Genomic DNA, 27,529 nt, shown 5'->3' with positions numbered 1-27,529 from the left:
CGGTTCTTTGCATGGTTAATTCCAACTAGTTGAATTTGTCTAGACCATGCCAGGGTGGAGGGAGACTAAGAAGGCGGAAGGGAGAAGGCAAAACAAAAGAAAAACCACAAAAGACATCTATTTGAAAATGAAAGGACAAATATTCACATTAGTACGAGTAGTTGCTCGAACGGAAATGGAATGGCTACACGATCCCTTGGCAGCACATTCAATCCAGTAAGGGTAAACGGGCGCCGGATAAAGCAGTAACGACACAAATTCCACATACAACACGACACTGACGTACAAATGTTCAGAGTCTACATTGAAGATTAGCACTTTGGCGGCAAATAATCACGCCGCATAGATCGCGCACGCCTATCCGGTGTTAGTTGCTGCCTCGCTACTCAACTCAATCAATGGTTTGCTATCTGTTCTGCTCTTATATATTAAGATAGTATCTGCTGTTGCTATAATTATGGTTTTTGAAAACAGATCTACTACTAGCTAGACTCGATGGCTCGATAGGTTTGTTTGCTCTTTTGGCTTTCTTTTTGCTCGCCTGCTTTCGAGAGCCAGAGGCTGATGAGGGGGAGAAGAGAATGGGGAAAAAAGCCCAAAAGGTATGATGTATTAGGTGAAGGGGTTGATGTACGAATGTAAAGATGATAGAAGTATGGGAATGCAAGATCATGTACGATCATTGCGTTGAAGTGGGCAGCGACCCACAGTACCATCACGCATGAAAGATTCGACTATGTCGACGGACTCTGCCTGTCACGCTTTAATTCTAGTTTGTTTGCAATTTATCACTCGTCCATGTTTTGTTTATATTTTTCACAAAAAAACCGTATTGGTGTTCCGTTGCATTATCTGTCAAAACCGCTTACCATCCGCGTTGCTCAGTGGAATGGGTTCGAAAAATAAAAAAAAAAACCCAAAACCAACGTTCGCTTATATACGATGACGTCTTCCATTTCTCACTAGCAGTAAGAAATACAAACGCCCTGTTTTTTTTAATGTTTTGCTAGCTTTGGTCAGCGAAACCCGTTCTTGTTCGAGATGAGCATCAAACATGTTGCTGCACCAAAAGTTTGCTGGAAAAATACGATTTCTTACATCGAATTGCATAGTTTAAGGCGCTTTTCCCCGTTAGCGCCTGCAAGTATGCAACACGCAGAAAGAAATGCTGCTTTTGTTTACGAAGTGCTTGTTTGTCTCTTATACACTCGAAAACAAGAAACACTTTCTCCTGGTGTTGGTCAGCAGCGTTCAACGCGTACATCTGTCTTTCTGGGGATTATTTATTAATGTTTTATTGCACTGTGATTGTGTGGCTATGATTCGTTTCCCTTTTATTTTGAGATGGATTTCTGGTTAAATTACATACACGCGCTGCGTTCTGGTACACCGTTTTAGTGTTGTGTCGTCCACCTGTATCCGTTTCCTTGTTTTTCAATACTGACTGTGTGTGTACGTGTCAATGGTGTGCCACTGCTGAAGCTGCTTTTATACACGGAAAACAATTTAAAAAAAAAAACCTGCAGTTGTTTTGCTAATGATGCAAAATGGATCACACCACCAACATGAGATGCTAGCTACCTTTAGGACACAAAACGCCAACCACCACACGCGCACACACTATCGACGCGTTGGGGAACGCGCGTGTGTGCGCGCTTGAGTTAAAAATTCGCCCCCATTCCGTTATGTATCGTTTATGAGTGTTTTTTTTTTGTTTTATATATATAAAATTTGCCCTAAAAGAAACTACATTCATTAGGTTGTATATGTTTCATCCTGCCTAAGCACACCATCCGTCACCGGGATAACATTAATAGGTCCAAAATGAGTAATTTTTATCCGCCGCACCGTGCTCCGTTTCTTCGCCCACGGGCGCATACCAGTTTGCGCAATAAAACATACATATACCTTGGCTAGGATGTCTTTGTATTATTGTTTATCGTTCAGGATTGTGTTTTGCTGGTATTTGTGTGGGTGTGTTTTTTTATTACCTTATGCAATACCATCTCACGGTTTAGCACACATCATTACATCATTGCGTTACATTGTCTCACATCTATACAAGTGGTAATGGGTAATGCGTGTGTGTATGTATTTGTGTCTGTGTGAGTTTTTTTTTCATTTTCGTTTCATAACAACCCAGTCTTTCTATAAATGCTGTGTAGTGTTTGTTTTGCTTTAATTTATCTGTTTATGGGGTTGAGTAATGGGTTCGGTTTAAACACTAGCAGACACCACACATACAGAGATTCGCGTAAACGCTTAGCACACAAATATACAAACAGACGGAAACGATTAAGTGTGGTTGGGAAAACTTACAGCATCTACGCGCCTGCATCGATACTATGCGCATACATGCTAGCAGCGTGTGGCCGAGTACTGCAGCGACATAAAAAATTAGTCTGTGTGGCTTTGTGTGGGGGTGTGTGTATTTGTTTCATTTGTGGTGTGTAAAACAGGATGAAAATATGTTTTTGAAAGTCAACCATGAAACAACCTCTCGCTATGTTCCTTTTATCAATTGGCCTACATTTAGGCGCACTAGATACAGGCAGTACCCGAGAAACGCTATTATAGTGGACCGCATTAATTCGGGAACGATTTGCGTGACTCGAATTTTCGCGTATGTCGATTCCTGATGTAAAACCGCTTGCAAATCAATGTTACACCATATTTATGAATGTTAAAAAAATAAATGTTTATATGATAGCTATGTTTGACCAAATTTTGTTAAAAATTCGAAAAACCGCATGTCTTCGTGTATGTGTCTGTGTGTTAGTATTGGTGTTTGTGATATAGTGTCGAAACAGGCGCCTGTGGCTCAACCCACCATCAACTCACGGCTATCGCATCAATCGAAAAATACTCTCAACACTTTACATTTCTTTCTTGGTACATGGTTCAATCCAAGCGTTAGCGTTCTGCCCCGCGCAGGCAACGCAAAGCACTAACGATGGGATGGGAACACAGAAAAAATATCAATTCCAATTGAATACGAGAATTTTTGTTTTAGTTCGGTTTTGTTTTGTTTTTATCTTCCAATTTGTTTAGGTATATTTCGATTGTCCCATTACGGGAGGTTTTGTTCTGTTGTACGGAGGTTTTGTTGGGGGGGAGGGAAAGGATGCAACTCGATCCTGCTTGGTTGTCTTCTTGTGTATACCTTTGTGTCTAGATCACTTCTTGATTTAGTTTTTTTTACGAGTTTCACGAATTGATTGGTTCGCTACATAAATCGTTTCACGCTTCCACTTTCTGACAGTTTTCTTCCATATTGTTGTTGTTTTTTTTTGTTTTCTTTTCAATTGTATTGCACGACGAAGAAGGAACGTAAGCGGAAAACAGAACACATAACTCAGTTATATGTATGTCCAGCTTGAAGAGTGTAAAGAAGATGGGGAAAGGGGAGAAGTGGGGGAGGGGAGGGGAGGTGTATTTGATGTGTGTGCAATAGTAGTGTGGTGTTTCCATTGGGGGTTTTGTTACTCTTTTTTTCTTCGTTATAGTATAGAAATCCGGCACCGGTACACCGAGATACAGCAATTGATTGTAAATACACATTTTACTGTATACATAACATAGGGGGTGAAGGGCATTGAGTTACAATATGTGGGTATACAAAATGCTAGCTTCCATTTCTTTATATGCTTATTAACTTATGTGTGTGTGTGTGTGTTAAATCTTGCGTTTGTTTTTTTTGTTTGCTTTGTTCTGTCTAAACATAGATATATTCATATGCATGCCATTATGTGGTTTTTGTTGTGCTAGTGGATCTGTACACAATCAGATCGACAATACTGGTACTGGAGGGAAACACAAATGAGAAACATTGAACCAAATCAGTACCGAAATGCGAGCAGAAGCTGCTTAAAAGACGCTCAAACGAGCAAACAGCACCCAGATGATATTTATGCGCCTGAATGTATGCTTTGCTGCGTGCGCCCGGTAGGTATGCAAAACAGCCAACCGGAGCTGCCCTATTAGGGGGGAGTGATGTTTCGCATCCGTTAAGCATCTTTTAAGCAGCCCACGCTACCGACCACCGTGAGGGATAATTTTTAGCTAATTTTGCCCCGTTTGCTTTGTGTTTCGTGTTACGCTGAACCGTTCCATTCCTTTTTAGCATTGATTAAAATATAATTATGCATATCGCTAAACATTCTGCTGCTGCTGCACAACAGACACCGCATCGCACAAAAATTGTAGTAGAATTTGGACTAAAAAGCACCTTGACTAGAAGTAATTTTGTTCCTATACGTATATATATTTATATGTATATATACTTTTGTCTTTCATTTGGTTTATTTTGCCCTCCGTTCTTAAATCCCCCCCCATTGACCCATTATTGTGCGTTTCAAGATGGCGCTTTTGCTTTGGTGTATAGGTTTGCCATTTTTGTGCTTTTCTGCTGGTTTTGTTTTTGGTTTGTTTAGTTCGCCAAGTGGTTTTACCACGTTGCAGCACGATGGTAGTTACAGTTTCTCCTTTTGTGCTCCTGCTTTATCCTCACTGACCTTCTCCTTGGGCCGAAATTTTAGCGTGAGCACGTGTGCCTAGTGCGCTCGTTAATGAATTGCTTCATCAGCTTAATGCTTCCGGTGTTTTTTTTTTGTGGACGCATTTGACGTACACTAGCAGTGATCCTTCCGACTGCTTTATAGCCAAAAAAAGAACCAAAATGAGTGACTAAGGAGAAGGTCTAGGGGTGGTGTGAAATGGGTTCTGGCAAAGACGGATGGGGGGAGAGTTTCCATTTTACAAATTGCAAATTTAGTAACGTCAATTGATTAGAATGTTTTGGGGGAAAAAAACCGTTAATTCTTGCCTTTATTTCATCGCATCGCATCACAAAGAAAACAACATATGCTCCTATGTGTCGGGGTGTTGGGTGTTCTTCCCCATCCCTTCTCTTTCTATATAGTTTTCTTTTAGCCTTGCTTTGTCCTGTATTTTGTTGTTGTTGTTTGCGCTATAAAATAGCCGTTGCGAAACACATACTCAACTCATTCACAACGCATACACACACACGGTGCCAAATCAAATGCTGGACAGTGGGGGGATGGATTAAAATGGCCGGGAAGCAGGAATTGGAAGTGACGATGACGGGTACTTAGGAGCCGCAAGTGTTGGTGGCAGGCGTTAGCGTTTATGTTTCTATCTCCTCCCTCTGCTCCCATGTACATCGTATTGAATGCGTTACATATTTTCCATTTTGTGTTTTTGTTTTTTTTACCGTTTAAAAATTATATTACGATTATCCATATATTCTCAAATACAGGTTAAAGTGATTGATTAAATTGATTAGTTTAAGCACAATTAGATTTCATTTATTAAACTTAGTTCGGCTAAATATGAATTAAAGTTGTTACCCCATTTCCATTTCCGCTCACTGTTTCCGCGCTTATTTCACGCTCACCGCGCTATGTGCTCCGATCTTTGCTTTTTTGTTTGTTTTTCTTTGTTTTTTTTGGTTTTGTTTTGGTTTTGGTTTATGCCGCTTGTTTACCGCGCACTTTTGTCAGCGAATTAAAACCCAGCAAATGGACAAAGAAGACGAAAAACATGGAAAAAGGTGAAAAAGTCACAGAATAAAAATTTTACTACAAAGATATCTCGCGCCTCCTCGACTGTCCCTGACTAATGCTCTCGCTCGCTCACGCTCGCTAGCCCCTTAACTATATCCCAGTTCGTTTTATCTTACTTCTTTTACTTCATCCCCCTTCTTTCCGCCCAAGAGAGGGTGAAAGAGTGTAGAGGAGGGGAAGGGGAAGGAGGAGAGGGTATTGGGATAGAGTTCCTTTCTCCTTGCAACCCCCAGTCCCAATCCCCAGTCGCCCGCTAGTCCTCCTAATTAGTAGTTAGGGGTGTTTAGTACACCGTTCACTGACAGCTCGTGACTGTCAAACTGGTCTAAAACTTAACCCCATCGGTCAAAAACCCAGGACACACCACGAAAATGGGGGGAGTGGGGGAGGGTAGGGTAAGGTTTAAAACACATACAGAGATTTCATTTAACGATCAAATCAATTTTGCATCAATTTGGAAATTTTTCTACTAAACTCGACTCTTGACTCATTACCATACCATAGTCCCTCCTCCCCCAGGGGGGGCGCAAAGGCGCCGGAGTGGGGATGGGAGGGAGGTTACCAATCGCTTCATTGTCTCCTCTCCAACACACATACACACATATTCATACTAGGAGTAACATAAGTGCTAAATTATTGAACATCTTATTTAAACTTATTTTAAATTGCTCCCAAAGTCATTGGTCACCTCTATTAAAAGGGCCTGACCTTTAAGGAGGCCCGCACTGTCTTCCTCTCTCTTTCTCTCTCTCACTCTCACTCTTTCTTTTTTTTACTTCTCATTATGTCACGTTGTGGCAATCAGTACTAAAACACTAAGCATGTCGAATAAATGAGTTGGTGTGAGTACTCTCTCAATTACGTTTCGAGAGAGAGCGAGACGAGAGACAGAGAAGGAAGAGAAGTGCGATGCTGAGTGAAGATAAATTACTATTCATAATAATGGTTTCACTTGTATGTGTGTGTGTGTGAGTGATTTTGTTTTTGGTAAGTGTCTTTTACATACGGGATAATACGATACAATTATTCGATTAATTAGAATTAAATGGCTAAAATTGAAAAAAAGTACATGGAACGTAATATATTCCGTGTCCGCATTTGTTCTTTTCTTTGTTTGTTTGTTGTGTTTAGCCAGTCCGTGCTGCACTGCCTGTTTTTGTTTCAAACGCAGATGGATGCTTTGGTTTGACATTGCGATTAGCTGCGTTCTTCTGCGCAAGTGGAACAAGCTGAGATCGAAATAATTGGTTGGACGCGCGTCCGATGGCCGCCCATTTTTACTTTTTTTTGCATCGTTACATCGAGAATAATCATAATTACGTTACTCATTAGAATGATAGGTTTTTAAGTCATACGCTGGATTACTTAGTGTTGGTGAGTACAGTACAAGGTAAATAAGATTTGAAGAAGAGGAAGAGTTGGTGAAAAATGGGAGGAGCTATAAATGAGACAACAAATTGCGAGCGGCATACGCTCGGTGCGAGTTATTTTTGCGCTCTTTAACCTTTTTTGTATGTGTGTGTGGTTGACAGCTGTCAAATCGGTTTTAGTACTAGTATCCAGCTTGGTACTAAAACGTGGGTGTTATTGCAAAATGTGAAACTTAATACATAGCTAGCAGTGTATTGCTGTGTGCGTCGTGTGTGGGATTTAATGTTGTGGTGTGAGTGATAGTACGCACGTATACTAAGCGGGGGGAAAATAAATAAATAAATAAATACACTTACACAATAGCATTATTGGGGAATGGGGTGGAAATAAATAGAACCTAACCTAACGTGAATCCGATAAACTAGATGCGGATGTGTGGTTTTGCCCGCGAATATTTAGCATTGACATTGATCAAAACAAAAGCGCCTTCATGCCCTTTTCCCTTTGTTTCTCTCGGTTTTTTTTGAAGTCCCCGGTACTTGCACGCGTCAGTTTTTGTTTTTTACCGTCCCCGCAGGAGGCCATTTTGTGTTTTTGGTTAAATGGGATTTCACTAAACTATATATTACTTTAATTCACAGTTGTTCTCGAATGCCGACGGCGTATTTTTTCCTCCCTTCTTTAGATTGATTATTATTGCACATACTCATTGTTCTAGACTTGACCTCGATATACACACCACTGACGGGTGGCACGTCACAGCAGCAGGTTCACTTGCATTCTCTGATCAGTAGAGGTTGCTTCTTCTTTTTGTTTAGTACAAACTAATCGGTTTTGCCATTTCCTTTTCACTTCACCAGAGCTCGCTCGCTCTCTTTCTCTCTCCCTTTTCTCTATCTCATCTCAAAGCGCATTGGTTTCGCTGTAACGCGTGTTTGGATATTTGTTTTTCTGCTGCTTTTCCCGTTGGTTTTTTTTTTGTTCGTTTCATTCTAAAATATCATTTACATTTAATATATTTGCTTTACAAAGATTATTTGAGCGTTGACGGGCAATTTGACTCTAATGTATCAATTTTACTAGGGTGCCATTTTTTGAGGGCGAATAGGAGGGGGCGTGGGGATAGTGAATGGGAACATGAAGGGGGAAGGAAGGAGGGACGAGGGGGAGCAGAAAAAACAAAAATGACGCGATACGTTCGAACTGCTGCCTTGGGACATTTTACGGGGCATTGTCTTGCTTCTTACTAGACCAATAAAATTGCATACACCTTAAGCTACTAATGTGTTGAAAGGAAATACTTATTGCACCAATTTGCTGACCCAAAAACCCAAAAAAAATCCTCGTCCGTAAACTAACAACCGAAAACAAACAAACACATTTAAAAAGAAAAACAACACACAGACTAACATCCGCATGGGAACTTGAATGAGGAACGGGGGAGAAAAATACTAACGGATGACGCAAACCGTGCCACTGACGTTTGACGTTTGACTTAATCGCTATACTGAATCACTGAAGTGTTCACTGTAAACCACTCCCGTTTTGCAATGTACCTTGTGCGTGTTTCTGCTCTCCGTGTACTGTGTACAACCCATGTGCGCATGGTTTTTTTGTTGTTTTGGGTAGCTGTTTGCGATAGTAGGTTAATAAATAAGTAGAAAGCAATATTAATGCTCTGCAGGCATAGCCGACAGTGAGCGAAAGTGAGTCCTCCTCAGGCTCTCGTACCCTACTGTCTCTCTTCCTTCCTGCGTTATTGCCGACTGTTCTAGCGGCCTTTAATGGTGAGAAGGTGCAACTTCGCATTGAAGCATCCAAATTAAAGGGTCTTGTTACAAGCAAAACAGCATGTGAACAGAATAGGATTGCTAACGGTGCGGCACCGGTACTACAATTCCCGCAAGGTAGTAAACCAAAGTAAATAAAGATCCAACAAAAAAAAGGGTTGCGAGGAACGGAAATGTTTTGGGCAAGGGGTGGGAAGCAGAGGGGGGGGGGGTGAGGGTGGGGGTAATAAGAGACCTGGATCGAGTATATCGCATCCAGGCTGGAAGGGAGCATTAAAACGGTTTTAAAGAAACTTAAAATTTTTCCCATTTTTAATTGGCCTTCGACTTGGTGTTGTTAGTCTTGAAGCTAACCTGCAGGACGCGGTTGCCGAGCGTGTAACCGTTGAGTGACTGGACGGCGACGACGGCCTCATCGTAGTTGGTCATCGTAACGAACCCGAACCCTTTGCACTTGTTCGTCTGCAGATCCTTGATCACCTTCACGCTCTGGACCGCACCGAACGGACCGAACAGCTGCCACAGCACGTTCTCCTCCGTTTCCGGCGCGAGATTGTAGACGAAGATGCACCAGCCGGAACCGTTGATTGCGTTTGCGGATAATACTGAGCTGCCCAGATCGCCGGTTAACGGCGAGTAGCGGCTAAAGTTCGATGGCAAGCTTTACGGATTCGAGAAAGAAATAAAGAGAGAGAAAGAGAGGGAGAGAAAGAAAATAAAAGAGAGAGAGAGAGAGAGTTAAACACAGTGTAATAGAGTTTTTTGAGTGATATGCCTTGTTAAAAGTGCTAAACAAGCGCGTGAATAGTAAGCATTTGTATGACGCATTGCATAACTTTAGGCGCTGTTTTTACATAGAGACTTGCCGCACTTATTTAACAAGGCAGGAATATCACATCTATTATTCGGGTGTGTGTCTTTCTCGCCTAGATATTCGTTAGCAGTGTGTTTATAGCACAACTAGAGAGGTTGATAGATGTGGTTCTACGGTTGAGCTGCAGTTGAATTTTGATTGCTGTTTAACTGGTTGATTAATGTGCAGATACCGGTTTCGGATGTGTTTTCTCACCTGGCTCACCTGTTTCCCATTCTACCCCGATACACACACACAGAAACGGTAGGAATATATAGGGAAATATATCGCGTATATATATGCTTACCTGAATCTGCCACTGAGCGGATGGATCGGTCCGGGTGGGAAGCGGCGCAGGTTCGGTGTTGGTGTTAGGTATGCCGCCAACGGTGGGATCGCCTTGTTGATGTTATTGCTAGGATTGTTGGCGAACTTCACCGTGATCGGTTCGGACGCGCCCTTCGGTGTGGTACCGTTCAGCTGCTGGATCGCCCGTTCCGCCTCCGAGCGCTGGTCGAACCGTATGAAGCCGACACCCTTCGATAGGCCGGTAATGTTATCACATAGTATGCGGGAGGTGATGATCTGCCCGTATGCGTTGAACAGATTCTCCAGGTCCTGCTGTGTCATGCTCTTCGACAGACCGGACACGTACAGGTTGGCACCCTTGATCGCGTCCGAGCTCGGCCGGGCGAACGACACCTTGATCGTTTTGTTCTGCAGCCGCAGCCCGTTGAACGTGTTGATTGCCTTCTCCGCGTCCTCCGGCCGGTGGTAGTTGACGAAACCGTACCCGAGGCTTTGCCCTGCGTTGTTCAGCGAAACGCGGTTAGATATGGTCGGCGGTTGTTAAGATACCTTGCAAGCGTTACTTACCGGTTACTTTGTCGCGGATCAGCTTGCAGCTCTCGACATCACCGATGCTGGAGAAGAGTGACTTCACCTCCTCCTGTGTCATCGTCTGCGGCAGATAGTTGACGATCAGGTTCGTCTTGCTATCCTCTTGGCCGCTCCCGATCGAACCGGAACGCCCATTCTGCTGCACCGTTTCCAACCCGTTCGAGATCATCGTGTCGCCGGCCTCGGTACTACTGTGTTCACTAATCTTAATAAGATGGATGGATTCTCTGTTGCTTGTGTGGTTGTTGCTTGTTTTTTTTTTTTTAGTTGTTGTTGTATTTGTTCTATATAGCGCGCCTGCTACGGATCGTCTTCGCTAACTATAGGTCTGCTGCGCAACTCTTCCTGCTGCTTTGTTTTGACAGGTGTTTGACAGGTCCCAACACCTGTTTACTTAGCTTTCCGTTTTTAAAACCGTTGCGTTTTTCGTTAAGTTTCGTTAATCTGCTACGGAAGCTGGTTGGCGCACACCACCCAGTCAATGAGAGAGTGGAGCACCTGTGTCTGAGTGTGTGACTAGAGTTGAATGTGCCTCTTATCTCTCTCTCTCCCGTTTTCCTTTCTCCTAGCTAAGTTGCGGTTTAGTACTCTGTGTCGCACTACCAACACACTTCTGCACGCGTTTACTAACACGCGTTCGGTTCTCGCTCGCTCGCAGTATTCTTGCAGCGTTGGTGGAGAGTTCCCCGGTGGTGCAGTACTTCTTCTGTTTTGCCAAATTCGCCGTGTTCTTCCCTAAAGTGCTTTGCACCTTTCGTGTAGTAAAAATGTGTTCGCTTAAACAGCCAATACACGGACGACTTTTATGACCGTGTGTCCCTATTTTTTACCTATGTTTCCTCGCCTTTATAAATCCTCTTTACGACTAGATATCTTGCACTAGCTGTGGTATCTCTTCCCTTTTTTTTTGTTTACTAAATTGCTTGGCTTTCTTTAAAAAACAAACAGTCCACACACATACACACTCACTACCGTTCTGTTTTTTTTTCTTCTTTGCAGCCTACTAGCACTTTACACACACTCACGCCGCACGCTTGTACACATATACATATACACACATACACGCTGCGCGCCTTAATAGCTCGTCCGTTTCTGCTTCTTTCGTTGCTTTGTTTACGACTTGAGGGTGTTGGAGTTTGGAAAATTTGTGCTAATGTGTTTGTTTACAGCGGTACCAGAAGTTCCGGTTTCACTAGTTATACTCTTGGCCAGTTACAGGCAGATGTACGCGGAGCACTGTCTGATGATCCTTCCGTTATCTCGCGTATTGGTGAGTGGTTTATTGGCGGGTGTTACTTAGCTTTCTTTTTCTTTTTTCTTCGTCGTTAGTATGTTTGCGATTTGGTACCGGTTGAATTGAATACTGCAGGTTTATTGCTTCGTCTACGCTCCCCGGGGTTGTACCGCAACACCGCGCCACACCGGCGGCGGCAAGATGGTGGGAATGGTATATTGGGAAAGTACTTTGTTGGCAGGTGTCACCACCGTTGCCACACTGTTGTCCGCGGGTTTCCCTTTCGTTCCGCCGCTCACCCGCCCCCAAAAACCCGGCTGCCTACTATAAAAAGGGGAAGGGGGGTTGTTTTGTTTTGCTCTTTGTTGTCTTTTAAATTTCACTCTTGGTTTGTTTGAATGCTAATTTGTTGATTGTCGTGCAGCGGTCACTTCCGTCACTTTCCGCTGGTTTTGTTGTTGTTGTTGTTGGTGTGAAGGTGTTTAATCGTTTCGTGTGGTAGCGAATTCTCCGGAGGGGAGGGGGGGATGTAGATGCTGCTGGAAGTTCAGATTACGAGGGCCGGAACGGAACAGAATCCGCCTGTGTGTGCACCTTCGCTTTAGTTGTGTCCGTTGTCGACTCTGCCGGAGCCGCACAATGGTAGAAGGGAGGCTGCTACTCGCACGCTGCACACTGTTTAGTGATAAAACCAAAGAAAGAGAGAGAGAAAAAAAGAGCAAGAAAAGGTTGTCACTTTTTCTGTTGTAGCTGTCCTCTCCCTCTCTCCTTTTCGCTCGCTCGCTCAAGATGCACTACCTTGCACGTTGTTAGTAGATCTAGTTGACGCTAGGTTGCGCTATCGGTTCGCGATTTGTAATACTTGCTGTTTGCCTTGGGTTTTGTTGTTGTTGTCTTGTTTTGTTTGTTGGTTTGATTATATAATTAATTTTTACTAGGATAATTTTGTAAATAGGAAGCAATTGATCTTTTTCTTCACTTATTCCCGTGTTGTGTTCTTTTTCCTATGTAAATATTGTTTGTCTTCGTTCTTTGCTTTCTTTTCGCCGCTTTCCCTTTCTCGCTTTCTCGCTTGCGCTATCGCTTCGGGGATGTCTTCGCGAGGGGGGCTTTTTATCGCTCTCTCTCTCTCTCTTTATCCAGTTGTGCTAACGTTTCTCTAATGCTCAGCGCAACCGTTAAACCGTGCTAAGAAAATTCGCCTCGTCGTTTTTGTTGTTGTTTGCTTGATGCGCGTGTAACAGCCCTTATTTTCTCCTTTGCTTGGTTGTGTATATATGTTTAAGGAAATACGTCGATGTAATCCAAATCTCTGGTATCTGCAAGTAAAGCGAGATTAGACATGTAGTTGCAGTTCACCAAGGAACCAGTAGGCAAAGTTTCCATTTAATCTATAAACTCATTTTCCTCGGGTTGATATTTTACGCCCTGGGGGAGGGAAAAAACCAGAAAGGATAAAAGAAGGCTACCGCAAAGCGAAACGCTTGCTAGTTCCGCTGATGCTAGCAGGGCGTAGTGCCGTTTCACCCTGCACCGTATCGGTCCCCGGTCGGTGGCTCTCGCTCGCTCACCCTAACCCTGCGAAAAGGACTTCGAAAATCGATCGGGCACCACCGAAACCATGGGCAAATGGGGGTTCAGCGACGGGTTTTTTTTTCTTCCTCTGCTTTTCACGTTCCGGGCTGGTAATGCGCACACGCGTCGTGGGCTCCTTTGCTCGCAGCAAGCGGCACAGAACCAGAACGGCCCAGAAGCAAACCGATCACCCCGCACGGATCCACCTTGCAAACGGCGGTTTTGTGTGTTTTTTTATGTTTAACACAAACGACCCCGGCGCAGAAACACTCTCTCGTGGCTGCAAGTGGTACCGAGAACAAGCCGAATAGGAGCGCACTTCACGGAATGGGTTTTCCGGTGTAACTTGTGCACTTTTAATACAGCGAGCGAGAAAATGGCCTCGAAATAATGCACACAAAATGCCCAAACGATACGCACCGGGACGTTTTTCTTCTAACTCCAACAGCAGAGGGTTTTGATGTTGTTGTTGTGTATGAGGATGGGCTTCCGGTTTGTTGGCCTGTTTTAAACAACCATTCAACCGGCGTTGCACAGCACTGAACACGGCAGAGCGCTACGCGTACTGGACGCTCGACATTTTCAGCAGACCCGAGAGAACTGCCCGTACCTACACGCTGGGGTGTCGTTTTTTGGGGGTTCAACACCATCCAGCCACAAACGGCACAACCATCTGCTCTCTGCTTTGTTTGGCTCGCACACACACACTCTCTCTCTCTCTCTATCTCACCCCATGCATACACACGCACGTTCGTCCTTTCGTAAGAAACGAGGGTTTTTGTGTGAGAGCGTGCAACGGAACACGGTCGTCCTGCTACGAATGTGCATTGAAAAGGGAAAGTCCGCGCCCAAATGTATGCAATCGCTCTCCGCTGCCACAAAGCCGATGCTGTGTTGGGTGTGTTTGGTTTATGTGTGTGGGTTTTGCATGAAAGCGAGAGAGAGAGAGAGAGGGTGAACAGAAAAAGACAAAGAGAGAGAGAGACGTGTGGAAATTAAGAGAAAGAGAGAGAGAGAGAGAGAGAGAGAGAATAAAAAGGACGAGATTGGATGGTGGTGTTGGTGTATGTGTGTTTTTCGAGGAAGAGTGAGAGAAAAAGAGAGAGAGAGAGAGAGTGAGTGACGAGAATGGATGAGGTTGGATGGTGGTGTTAACATCATATCGCGCACTGTTAATTACACGCAGCCGCAGGACAAAAAGGGGTTGGCAAGGCACACGTGGATAAGCAGGGGCGCTACACCGTTTTTGCTGAATGAAGCTGAATGAAGAAATAGTAAAAATGTTTTACGGTGGCAAACACACACACACACACAACGATCGCATTCACACCCGAAATGGAATGAAGTGGAACGCTAGTAATGAATGTTATTGAGCTTGAAGGCAGGCAAAAATGCTTATTTGCTATGCTGCCTGTGTGTGGCCACGAGGGGAGAACAAGTCTTATCATCTTATCAATTATTAGAAGACGTACGCACAGATGAAGGGTATTTAACAACAACAAAAAACATCTTCCCATTTAAAACCAAATACATCGTAAAAAAAGGATTCTTAAAAATAATCGGCAAACCCTGTTTTTTTTTGTTCTTGTTGTTGGGTACGTAAAACATTTTGTGAGGTTACGAATGCTGTGAGGACTTGCGGTGATGGATCCATCATGCATGATTTCGATGGTTTCTTGGCTTGGTTGCTGAAAGTGTTGAATACTACAATAGCTACCCTTATTACGTAACACACACACACACCCAAAACCAGCGAAAGGACTCGTTACGGGGGTAGGGGGTGGTTTTTAGCGCACCCCACGCTCCACGACCCACGTTGGATGGTTTGATTCCTGATTAGGCGAAGATAATTGCCCCGTTTGCCACGGGGGCCAACCAAAGGAAACGCCCTGGTGCGTTTTTTCTGTCGTCGCTCGGGCTAGAATATGATAAATTATGCAATTCGTGTGTTAGTGTGTGTACACTAGCCGGGTATCCCGTGTTTCGCTTTCCGCGTCCTAGTTCCCGGTGGGCGTACATGTATGTGTGTGTGTGTGTGGGTGTAGAAAGATTTATGTATCCACCCTACATTCAAGCCGCTCACACAATAAGGTTCGGGATCATTCTTGGCAAAGGCAAAGAAAATGCCCCAAAACCCACACACACACAAACGCACACACAGGCACACATGAGCACATATACGCATGGATGTCCTTTGAGGATTTGAGGAGTCTCAAGCACAGTGCTCGTATCGCGGAGGGCAGCAGTTCCGCTCGAACATTCGAAACCGGGGGAAAACCGGGGGTGGAAAACTTCCACACACACCCACACACGCATAACAACAAAAAAAGAAAAGCATGCGAAGGAAATGAGAATGCGCCTTGGCACGTATTTTCTGTAACTCGGCTCGTCAAATGTTTTTACGCGTGTGTTGGTGTCACGGTGTCTGTCATATCCCGATCTCCGACACACGCTACTCCCTTTAGGGATGGTGCGGTTTTCCCTAACCCGCGAGCGATTTCCAAGAGGGGGGGGGGGGGGGGGGGGGCAAGGAGGTGGGTGTTCTCATTCGCACACCGTGCAAGTGGTCGCCAGATGTCGGCAGCAGTAGCTGCGCTCTTCTGCACGTCTAGACGCAGAACTGGAGGACCCGTTGTGCACGGATTGCTTGACCTATTTCCCATTTTGCCAGGGGATTTCTAGCCCGAGCTTCGGCAGGCGTTACTTGCCGGGCAAAGCGGAACTATTCTTCACCCTCGGGACCTTAATTCTTAACCACCTCCGGTTGGAAAATGTTTCATCTTGCGGTTGAAATAGGGTGTTCCAGGGAAATAAATGTATATATTTAAATATATATTGAGAGTTGGACCCTCATTGGACCTCAAGTACACCGCTCAGAACTCTCGTAAAACGTATAAGTAAAGGTGTTAGAAGGAGGGGGGATTGATATCCTAGACAAGCAGTGTAAAATCCCGTGTTACGAAAATGAGCTCCTGCCACGCAATTCTAGCATAAATTGAATCTTGAAAGTATGACGCTGGACTCCGTTTTCTGACACTTTCTTCGGACGTTCGGAACTCTACCCACCCCCTTCTGTTCGTTTGGAGGTTGTTCGTGGTGTCCAAACCTCAACTTCGCGCCGTCTAGCGCCGGATGTTGAAGTAGATTGAGGTTATATGTGATTACTCTCGAGCACGGGTCTACCATTTTGTTTGGTGCATATCGCTGGGATGCTTGCCCACACGTCCGTGCCGAGTGTCGTCGCTGTCGCAAAATCAAAGGTGCAAACGCGTGGCACTTGTTTCGCCGCTTAAGTTAACAGGCTGGCGAGGGCTGGCGATACGCCCTTTTTGGGCTCCCGGTTCCGGCGAGGGGGCACACGTGCTGTATCACGGTCCATGGTACTGGTAGCGCGTATGTGCGCGTGCCCGGCCTGTTTTCCCATTTCCGCCACCAGCCAACCCCCCCCCCCCCCCAATGGGTGTCCTGCGGCATCTCCAGGCTTCCAGGAGCAGAAGCGCACTAGTGTTGGTGAGCTACACACCGGACCGGGCGAATTCCCTCAATGCAATCCACAACTCACCCCTTTGTCCGATCATCTTTACCGCTTTACAAAGCGCCTGCAGATAGGAAGGTCCTGATATGGAAGAACTAAAGTAACTTAACTGTCTTTTGGTAAACTGCGAACACACTGCGTCCACCAACACATACACGCCACAACCCAAAACTCCCCGGGAACACCTTCGCCCAGAACACTCGAATAAAGGAAGAAAAAGAAGAAAGCTAAGGGTCACTGACACTTACCAAAAAACTGGCCTTAACCGTTACCGTGCGTGTGGTCGTGTCACGTTCGCCTTCGGTGCGGCACCTGGGTGTGTCGCCTCGTTCACGTTCACCGTCGGGCACTCTAGGGCCGCCGATTCACGCTAGCAAAAAAAAAAACAACAACAGCACTTCCGGTCGGTGGACCGTGTGGTAAATTCGCCACCGTTCGAAGCACACCTATCATTTGCCGCTAGCGCGAATGTTTTGAAAGTGCATCCAAAAATTGGGGTTTTTTTCTTTGCTGTTTGTTGTTCGGGTTTCCGCACGGGATGTAATGCTTGTGTATATATATATATATATAGGTATATATATTTTTATATATTACTTTGGTTGCCTTATCACCTAAAGCCGTACGTGCCTTCGGAAGGCTCACACCACGCTGGCCTGCGCCGTGAAGAGGATAAAATCAGACTGTTGGATCGCGACACGCACTCGTGGAAGGGGTGCACTGCGATACTGTGCCGTACCGAGCGAGCCTTACGGGCAGAGCGAACACTTGGCCGGGCCGGGAGAGTGCGTTACCTCAAACGCACACATAGGCGCGCGCGCGCGCGCTCATCTACACACTCGCTCTCATCTCGCCGCTCTAGCACTCTCTCACACTTGCAGCGGTGGCTTGTTTACTGCCGCTGCGCTAGGACTTTCACTCTCTCTCTCTCTCGCTCTCTGTGTCCTTCGTCGCCGGTTCGGAACCGGATCACTCGCTCTGAGGCTACGGTCCTGTTTGCCATCAGGCAGTCCCCAATGCGTGACGGACCAAATGGCTCGGATACGTCGCACTCCTTAGAGGACCTTTCTCTCCTTTATTATCCTCTCTTTAGGAAGGATTTTGCGCCCGTCGTTCAACGCTAAAGGCGACCAGCTCTGCAGGCTCTCTAAACCTTGGCACGGGACACAGCAAGATGCTGTAGATGCGTGGGTTCTGGTTGTTTCAGACATAACACATTTGGATCGATTACAAGCTAAGGCTCATACTACGGGACCTCGAGAATGGTAAAAAACCGTGAGGTGGGGTTGGGAAGTATTTTCCGGCGGTACACTCCACTCCTCGTACGTTACCAAATATCCCGTCGCGGACCGGGAGAATATTTCGCCCAAGAATTAACTCCCGTTTGGGTAAATTGGAGGCCATTTTTGAGTACCAAAGTCGGTATTTTGTACATTAAACGTAAGTACAAACATGTACATATTGGACGTGTCCTTCGGACCGGATTTGCTGACCCGAACCGAGGCATTTAGGTATAGGGCAAGGGTATACTTACAGTGTAAGGTGGTGTGTAGACCTATCCTGCTGCCATTTAAGGATCCAGTGACCCGGCTTATTTTACCTCAGCATTCACACACTGATAAAAAAAACCCACGCACACTCACACACTCACACATGCACACTTGGAATTCACTCAGTACGCCTGGTACGCATTTCCCGGCACAGGTTTTCCCGTGCGTAGCGTAGGGCAGGAAACAGAAAGGGGTGAACGAAAAAAACAACTAAAGAACTATTCACCGATGACGAACGGCCGGAAAAAAAAGCAGCAAGCAATCGCCAGCAACTCTCCAGGCCCCAGCTGTCACTGGAATGGGAGCAGCAGAATGTCCGTTTTTCCCTTGTGGATGTCGTTGATTTACTTAACTTTTGAGGTTATGTTTTTAGTGTTTGCTTCGCTGTTACAAACCAAGAATCCGGTGGAGTTCTCTGCTGGGAATGGAAGGGTCGGTTTCCCACCCCCCGTACCTTTTGGCGTTTCTTCCTATTTGTTCTTAGGCCCTTATCAGTCGGTTCGGTTGATAGGAAGATTTTTGGGTTGTATCGATATATATATATATTTATATATAAAGATGTATATGTATATCAATTTAAAGATTTGCACAAAATCAAAAACGCAAAATCAAGATGATGGTACGAACGGACGAAAAATTAACTTGTCTAGCACGGGAAAATATACACTGGATTGAAGTTGATGCGAACAGTGACTCGTGAGCCAAGCGAACTGGTCAAACGGAGCGCACGGGAGTTTTTCCTCCCTTCTCTCTCTCCATCCATCGGGTCGGTACCAATACTAAAGCGCTGAAGCGAGTGAGAGCGAGCGAGAGCGATAGGGGCGCGTGTTTTGCTCCAGTGGGAAGAAAGCGCCAGTCATATCCGGTTCCTTTTGCGCAGCACCAACACTAGGAGCTCTAACCAACACTGGTGAGATATTGCACTCTACCTATACTGCCTATACGTAGTATGTCCGGCTAGAACAGGTCTAAGAGAGTCTGTTTCACTAAGAGTTGACTCGAGTACGTAGTTAACTGGTGTCTTATCAGTCCGAAACGATTTTTTGTTTTTTTGTGAGTAGTTTATTGGGTAGTAGATATTCTCTAGTAGCTGCAACACCCTTCACCCCCAGCAATTCCTCTGTTAGCATGAAAATTCCACCTCGCGGTGCGTCTTCGACGGATATGTATGTCATAGGAACAGAGAGTACGCTCCACTCTGCCCAGCAAATTACACTTGTCTCGTGTGCTTGTTAAAGCACACCCTCACAACCACCAGCACTGGTCGCGAATTGGCAAGGATACTGCTCTACCTTGGTGGGTTGTGTGCGTGTGCATGATGCCACGCATGCGTGCCCATGTCAGCACATCGTTTGACCGGCACCAGCAGGTTCGCATACGATTTGTACGATTTTGCCTTCATTTCCTGCACGACCGATAGGCCGGAACCGATGCAATCATCTCGAAACCGGTGAAAAATCTTCTGTTTGTCCATTTTTTTTTCTTCGGTTGCTGTTTGTTTGCTTACCGTTGCACTCTGCCCTGATCGTATGCTCAGACTTTCCGGTGCAAACCCCTTTTTTTTCGGCAGTATGCAACCGAATGCCGTTGAATTTCCACTAAGGGGTGTAGGAAGGAAGAAAGGGAAGGACAGTGGCCAACCCTTTTTTGGGTGTGTCGATTTCGAGGGGAAGCGGGGAGGGGGGGGGGGTTGGAGTGTAGGATAAAAAAACCACCGAAGAGAGAAAGTAAATGGTTAGTCCCAGGAACGACGGGAGTTTCGGGGGTTGGTTTTTCCTTTTTCGCCCACCGCAACTACCCGCTTTTCCCGGGTTTGGTAGGGATGCTGGAAAAACGGGGCAGATGAGGAAAAGGGGTGCGGAAGGTCCATAACTTCATAACAACCACCAAACGCTAGCGCATACAGAGAGGAAATATTTCGCCCAACTAATTACCACCGAACACCCCGCTTTTCGGGGTGGTTCACCCTCGGAAAAATTCAAACTTCACCATTATTCCCTAGTTTTCCCTAGTGAAAGTGTGTTTGTGTGGCCAGCCACGAGTTGAGTGTATTTATAAAATATGCATACTGCAACCATTTTCTGTAATGCGCGCTGTGAAACGAAACAGCAACAGCAAATAAACGCCTGGAAGGTATGCAAATGAGAGCAAAAACACAGGGGATGATTACTTTCGAATGCATTTGATCATTTTTAAGGTAGCTCGCAGGAGGCGTTTTAAACTATATCGACTTTATCTACTTGCTAGCTGCGTAGGACACGGAATAGCACGGTCATAGTTTTTCTTCTGGGATTTTCCACCATTTTGCATGCTGTTCCCAATGTAACCGGTAATGCTCGAGGCTATTCGTTCGTTTATTGGGTGTTGCTAGGCAAATTCAATCGCGAATGTACGTTGGTCTTTTTCCCGAGTGTCCGGGAGATAGTAATCGATTGCATTTTCCTTTATCGTTCAGCAAGGGTGTGGGAGGGTTGAGAAAATGCAACTTTACAAATGAGCTTCTAGGGTGGAATGGAAAAACAAGCTCTACTCAATTTAAAAGCCCGATATACACTGCTCCTTTGCAGGGGATGATTTTAGTTTTCCTCCCCCAATCCCCGGAAAACTGCTTCATTGACGTTGCGAATTAATGATTAGCTCCACTCAGGTTGGAGGTTGTTCGGATGATAATGATGAAGGAAAACTATTAATTTGTTTTTTTGTACATTTAGTTTTATTTGTATACACATATATCAAAAGAGTACATTACTCGAAACGTAGATATAATATCATATCTTAGAGGTAATGCGTATAATCGTTGTGGTGTTTGCAGCGTACCGCGTGGTATATCGTGACCGCTACCTACCAAATATCGGTGTGTGAGATAGCAAAAGCTTTACAGCAAAACATTCATTCCACTGTGCAATTGTGAGATTCAACTTCCTTTCCGTGGTTAAGGTTAGATGTAGACGATAAGCGTGAATGGATGGAGAAATAATTTAAGGAGCACACACAACTCAAATAGAGACAACAACATCCCTTCGAGGAGGCTACTGAACGTGTTGTATGCAAGCGTTTCCGGTTCATGGCAGCATTGGTTGCAACTCTGGCACAGCAACAGCAAAGCACGGTGCGCTAGCGCCATCTATTGAGGAAGTTACGTAACGTTCGCTTAATTTCTTTTGGGGAACTTTTATCTCTCGATCGCTTGCTGCGTTTAAACTTCGTATCGCGAACCGGTATACGTTACGCCATCGCGTGTATAGCTGGTTGAATGCTTTGGACCCCTCATTGTAAAGCTGTACACCGATCGGTAAATTAATGATGAAGATTACGTGGAAAACAAAACAATAAAAATAAACAAACGAAAAAAAAATCCACACTATCATAGCACATTAGAAGACGTCAAATCGCGAAGACGCTTAGTCGCGCAGTGTAAAGATGGCGTCGAAGAAGAACAGCACACCGTTGACGATCGCGAGCGAACCCTTCGAGATGGCAATCTTTCGCGTGTCGGTGTTCCAGGAATTTTCCCACTCCTTCAGGATCAGCACGCCGGACGCGATGAACATGGCGCAACCGATCAGACTGAAGAACAGGTCCAGCTTCTTGTTGATCGGATTGCTCAGCAAGTACCCTGTCAGGCGAAAGCGAGAATTGTGTGATGTAAATCTGTGTGATGTGAAGCTGCGGGGTAGAAAACAAAAAAAAAACATACCAGCAAACAAGGCGATTAGAATCACACTGTACCCAACGAAGGTGCCGGCGGCGAGCAGCTTCGTGATGTCATCCCGCTCGCCAAGGCTTTTGTAGTGCAGGACCACGCAGCTGATGGCGAGTGCCTGTGGAAGTGGAAACGAAAGCGTGGGTAAGATAGTTTGCGTGTGTTGATAACGCTACAGCAGCTCTAGCGGTCAAGATGAGTAAAATGACCGCTGTGAAATGGGGCGTTGTAGATAACAGGAGCTATTATTGCGTTCCGTTCTTCATGAAGTGTTCATTTGTGTTCATTTCGCCAGAGAGGACACAATATCTAGTATTTAGCCCCCAGAGCAAAACTTGTCAAACAGTGACACCTTCTACTAATTAAAAGTAATGGGGCAGATCATACTTTACGTTAGAGACGGAAGGGCTTAAGGTACCAGACGGCATCTGTCAAATATTTCAAGTACCAGGATTTATCATTCTGAAGAAATTCGAAAAGGTCATAATATTTTGACACACAAAATGACATAATGAACATCATGAACTTGGAACTGGAATATGATTGGAATGTTCAAATGAATGTAAAGGTGTGGAGTGAAATTTTGACCGATCATCACGAAGACGAAGACGCATCACGAAGCGACTGTCATTAATAATTATTAATTCACAAAATGATGACAAATATTCAGCATGAGAATTAATCAATCGCAAGCGTTAAATCGGGTTAGAATTCAACCCGATGCTTTAAACATGATACATAATGTATAAAAAATGGTATACATGATATGATATTTGTCAATTTGACTAGGTTAACTTGGTTTGCGAATATGTATGGAGAGCCTGGAAGCCTGGAAACGTCAAACCTCATACAAAAAAAAACTAGCTTTCAATGTGTTTTTACGTTTCCAGGCTCTTCCAGACACTTCCAAACCAAGTTTAGTTTATAAAAAAGGATTATATTGTGTTTCTAACGAAGCTACTCGCCAAATATTAAAACAAATCATTTTTCTAGCAGGTTAGACCATGTTTCCCATGGGCTAAAAATGTAAACAAACATTTTTTAATGAAAACAAAAAAGAAAGGATTTTTTAAATAATCAGATTAACATATTGTTTGAAATGAATAAAATCTTTACCTAAGTTAATAAACTTTAATCGATTTTATTTAAATTGTAGTTCCGCAAAAAATGCTCCCTTATGTCATTCTTTATGTCAAAATGCTTCTTTACGAATCTCTTCATAAAGATACGGTTCTTAGATTATTTGACAGATACAGACGGAAAGCTTAAGCTTACTGACTTATGGTATGATATGCCCCATTGTCGTGGCTGGAGTTCTGAAATAAATAATACACACAGACTGTTCCTTGTGCGACGTTTCGAGGTCCAGCATTAGACCTCGAATGAGAAGTTAAGGAAGTGTTTCAAATGAAATCTATTATTAAGGGTATAAGCGACGAACGTCCCCAGAACGAAGGAACGACGAAGAATGCTGCTAAATATCCCATTCCAACGTACACGGTGGTTTAGATACCCTTGCCACACAAAGCACACGTGTAGAAAATTCTATCTAACATGCGCTATTATGGCGCTGCCATGCGATGATAATGCGTCTTGTCTGCTCCGCACACAATCCCGCCTGTATGCCCATTGAACTGTACCGATATTATGTTGGTTTGTTTTTTTCCTATTTACGTTTGTTTTTCAATACGCGAACGAAACAAGTGGTTTAGCAAAAAAAAAAAAAAACAGCAGCAAAGAAAAAAACCAAATGTTTCATCGCAAATGTGCGTTCGCGTCTCGCGTAAACCCACTGGCTGCTCTTAGCCAGACCGTCCCCCCCGAACTAGGTCAAGTTGAACTGGTTGCCGTGCACACGTCTGCTGCGTTCGTCAGATGCGCAGTACGATTTGCGGAATGCATTCACACCGCCCTTTCAAAACCCTTCATTGGGGGGGTTGTTTTTCCCCCCTACTACTACCCCATCCACGTGGTACGGTTTTGGAATGTTATTCCAAAACAACAACAAAAAAAAGGATGCCTCACCAGTGTGTGAGACCTTATATGTTGCTGTACAGTTTGCCAACCGGACCAACCGTCCACTGACTTACAACGGACCGTCCGGCAGAAAACCTTCGGGGTCATTATTTTAATCATTGTTTTAGTTTAGCAAATATACCGTAGCGCGAACAGCGAAGGCGCATTTATTTACGCGTTTATTGTTGCCACGAAAAGATGAAGGCGCCGTCGATGCATGCGTGCGATGGTGTCGGTTTTCCGTAGCCCTCCCCCGTTCTCCTTTCTACCGCGGTGACTAATGCGGGCGTTAGCGTATTTTAAGCACGATCTTGCTGTTTGCGTCCGGTGATGTCATCGATCATTAAATCATCCGCAAAGCCGCGACTTACGCCGCGAGGGGTTTTTTTGTGTGCGCTTCCAACCTTGTTCTATTAGTGTTGCGTTGGGTTGCGGTTTGATTTCCGATGCCAACTTCAACCCTCCCGAAAATAGGGTTGTGTTTGGTTTTTCCGGTTCTGTCTAATTACTTTTTAATATTCCCTCCAACTGGGGGAGCTGGCCGTTTGTTTATTTCAGAATGGATGGCACTGTAATTTGATGCGCTTCCGGTATCCACGGTTAGACGCTATTGTTGGAACGGCTAACACAAAATTCACCACACCAACCCACTATTTCATCCCTTTCCGCTTCCTTCCGCTCGCAAAGGAAATCCAATGGTGAAGTGTTACCCACCCGAGGGCAAATGTGTAAACAAAGGCCACAAATAAATTCTGACGAAACACACATCACATGGTGGGGTTGAAAACCCACCCCCCCCCCCCCCCCCCCGTTTGGGTGGAAAAATGGGGAAAAACTATAATCCCAAACGTGCTGCTGTTGGACGTTTTTTCTTCGCCGAGATGCAGACAAAAACATTAAACGCACTGGCAATTCGGGTTCTCAATTGGACTAACTGGCTAACTTCTTTGCATTATCGGCTCCAGTAAGGCATCACATTCCCCACACAAAGCACAAAGCGTACTGTCTCAAGTCTGTATTGGGCCCCGGACCGAACTTACCAGCTCCAGGAACTTCACAATGGACAATCGGCTAACGGCCATCTCTGTTTGCTGCTTTGCTTTGCGGTTGACGGCTGACGGGGGTTGGAAAAAGGGTGGGACGTACGGGGTTGAGCTCGATGGTGTTTAACAATAACAACAAATCACACGCTCTGACACTCTGGCACTCAAGCGACAAGCGACCGTCTGGTTGAACGTTTCGAATACAACTGAGCAACCGGCACCCGGGCCAGCTAGCGCCTGGCCGGCCATGCTTTTGTCGGGCAGGAGGGTGTCAGTTCTGGGATGATGCGATCGGTTGGCATGTGAGCAGACCTCGCCCCCGTGCGTGTCTGTGTGTCGTCTTGGTGCGCGCGCCTCACTTGACGGCGGGGTTTGCACTCATCATCCAAAACCAGGACGCTGCAGATGGATGAATGTGGCTGGGTGGCATTCGTCGAGGTCGTTATTGTCGCGTTCTTTTCGACGGTTTATCGTCAGTTTTCTTGGAAGAATAGTAGGGTAGCTTCCTATGATCAACGCAGATACAAAAAAAAAACAAACCGTCTTGAAAGAGGCTGGTCCGCTCACACCATTGTTTGTCGCCGTATTCGGCAGACACATTTTGGTCGCATGGCAACGGCAGCGTTGCACTCATGCTTGAGAGATAGCTATAAAATTTGGGCGGTAAGGCAAGCAGAAGCAATAAACGATGGAAAAAAGCGAACCATTTGCGGACTGTATGTAAATCAGGGATGAGCTCATCAGTGCCGACACTACCTGGAGGTTGCGCTAGACCGAGCTGGTAGAACGCGGCCATACAACGATGACGGAATCGCACCGATTGCTTAAAGGGCGGAACGCATGATCAATGTTTGTCGTGATCCTCGGCTATCAAGGTGATCAAGGAGGTTGCGGTGCAAGCATACCACGCTACGCAACTGTTACGGTTTGTGTGTAAAAATAGTTGGATGACTATTAGTCTTTTTTTGTTGTTGTTGTGAACATAGCTGCTCCAAGAAGTAGTGTCAAACATGTGAACGCCTCCACATGGTGACGGAATCCAGTAACACTAATTTAACACTCGCACCATCTAGTGACAATGAAGCATATTTGCGTAAAAGATTTACTATAAATTTACTAAATAGGAGAAGAGATTCGCTTTTACATATTGGTGCCGTGACCAGGATAAATAAAGAGATAAAGCGCGTAGAATCATTTTTGCACAATGGTGCCATGATCACACAAGAAAGTAAAGGTATTTAATAAGAGAGTAAATTCGCTTTTACACATTGGTGCCGTGACTAGGATATATGAGAAAACAGATCTCAAAATTAAGAGCCAAAAATCACATATGTACAATGGTGCCGTGACCAGGAATCACTAGCAAGTAAAGCTATTATATAGGAGAAGATATTCACTTTTACATATTGGTGCCGTGACTAGGATACATAAGAAAATGAACCTAAAAGTAAGAGAAGAAAACCACACTTATACAAAGGTGCCGTGAACGGGAAAGACAAGAAAAAAAAGATATTAAATAAGAGAAGCAAATCCTCCCCCTCGAGGGAGCATGAATGCAAGATGAGAATGATTCAGAACATAAACATTTCCGCTTGTTTATTATTCCAGTAGAACTTACGTGCGTTGCGTTGCATTGGTTGAGAGCAGGTCTTTGCACATATACATCCATAGGGTGTAATCTAGAACGTAAATCTTGTCTCACATTTGTTTGCTGACGAGAACATCTGGATGTAAACAAATGATGTCATATAGCTACCCACCCCGCAAGAAAAAACTAATAGCAGATTGAATTTTGTTTGCCTTATATGCTTTCAATAATATAATATAATATAATAATTATATAATATATAATATATAATATATAATATATAATAATTATGAAATGAATTTATACAAACAGTTTGAATACATAAAAACATGGTTGGCGTAGGATGAAACAAGCGAAACTATTCTCAACCGAGCAGTAAGAGTGAAAATAAATCATTTCCAGCCTCACAAACTACTTTCCAGTTTATAAATAAATCAAAATCGCCACGAGTCTATTTTTAGCGAGCCCTGCTGGCGCCACCTGTCGGTGGACAAAGCACAAATAAAAGCTTTTGTGCGCGTTTGTGAAGGCTTTGGGCGGAGCTTTACGATGAAGTTTCCGCCATTGTGGCGAACAGAGGAACACAAAACAAAAGAAGCAAACATGGAGCCCTCATCGCCATGTTGGGTTGGGTAAAGGGTTGATATTTATAACTGTGTTGAAAGCGATTGGAGTAGATGTTTTCTCATAGATGGTTCGTTAAGATGTCTAAAAAAGAACACTTCTTTCCTCATTTCAGTTTGTTGGCGTTCAGCGCAACATGTGCGTGAATGCTCGATGAAGTTCGGG

General features: G+C 44.6%; 2 protein-coding genes across 2 annotated transcripts; both read right to left on the bottom strand.

Moving 5' to 3' along the window:
* Positions 1-8,891: 8,891 nt before the first annotated feature.
* On the bottom strand, positions 8,892-18,484 carry LOC128306312 (ELAV-like protein 2). Its single transcript, XM_053043774.1, has 5 exons — positions 18,375-18,484; positions 12,532-13,052; positions 10,476-12,408; positions 9,907-10,405; positions 8,892-9,407 (listed from the first exon to the last, which is right to left on the bottom strand). The coding sequence occupies exons 3-5, from the start codon at positions 10,666-10,668 to the stop codon at positions 9,059-9,061; spliced, it is 1,041 nt and encodes a 346-aa protein (XP_052899734.1). The 5' UTR covers positions 10,669-12,408; positions 12,532-13,052; positions 18,375-18,484; the 3' UTR covers positions 8,892-9,058.
* A 2,610-nt stretch (positions 18,485-21,094) lies between these two features.
* Positions 21,095-25,344, bottom strand: LOC128306977 (uncharacterized). Its single transcript, XM_053044662.1, has 3 exons — positions 25,150-25,344; positions 22,088-22,211; positions 21,095-22,006 (listed from the first exon to the last, which is right to left on the bottom strand). The coding sequence occupies exons 1-3, from the start codon at positions 25,189-25,191 to the stop codon at positions 21,792-21,794; spliced, it is 381 nt and encodes a 126-aa protein (XP_052900622.1). The 5' UTR covers positions 25,192-25,344; the 3' UTR covers positions 21,095-21,791.
* Positions 25,345-27,529: the final 2,185 nt, after the last annotated feature.

The sequence above is a fragment of the Anopheles moucheti genome, chromosome X (genome assembly GCF_943734755.1).
Source record: "Anopheles moucheti chromosome X, idAnoMoucSN_F20_07, whole genome shotgun sequence".
NCBI classification, from domain to species: domain Eukaryota; kingdom Metazoa; phylum Arthropoda; class Insecta; order Diptera; family Culicidae; genus Anopheles; species Anopheles moucheti.
The sequence above is the reverse complement of the archived record's forward strand: the minus strand, read 5'-3'. Positions and strand labels throughout refer to the sequence as shown.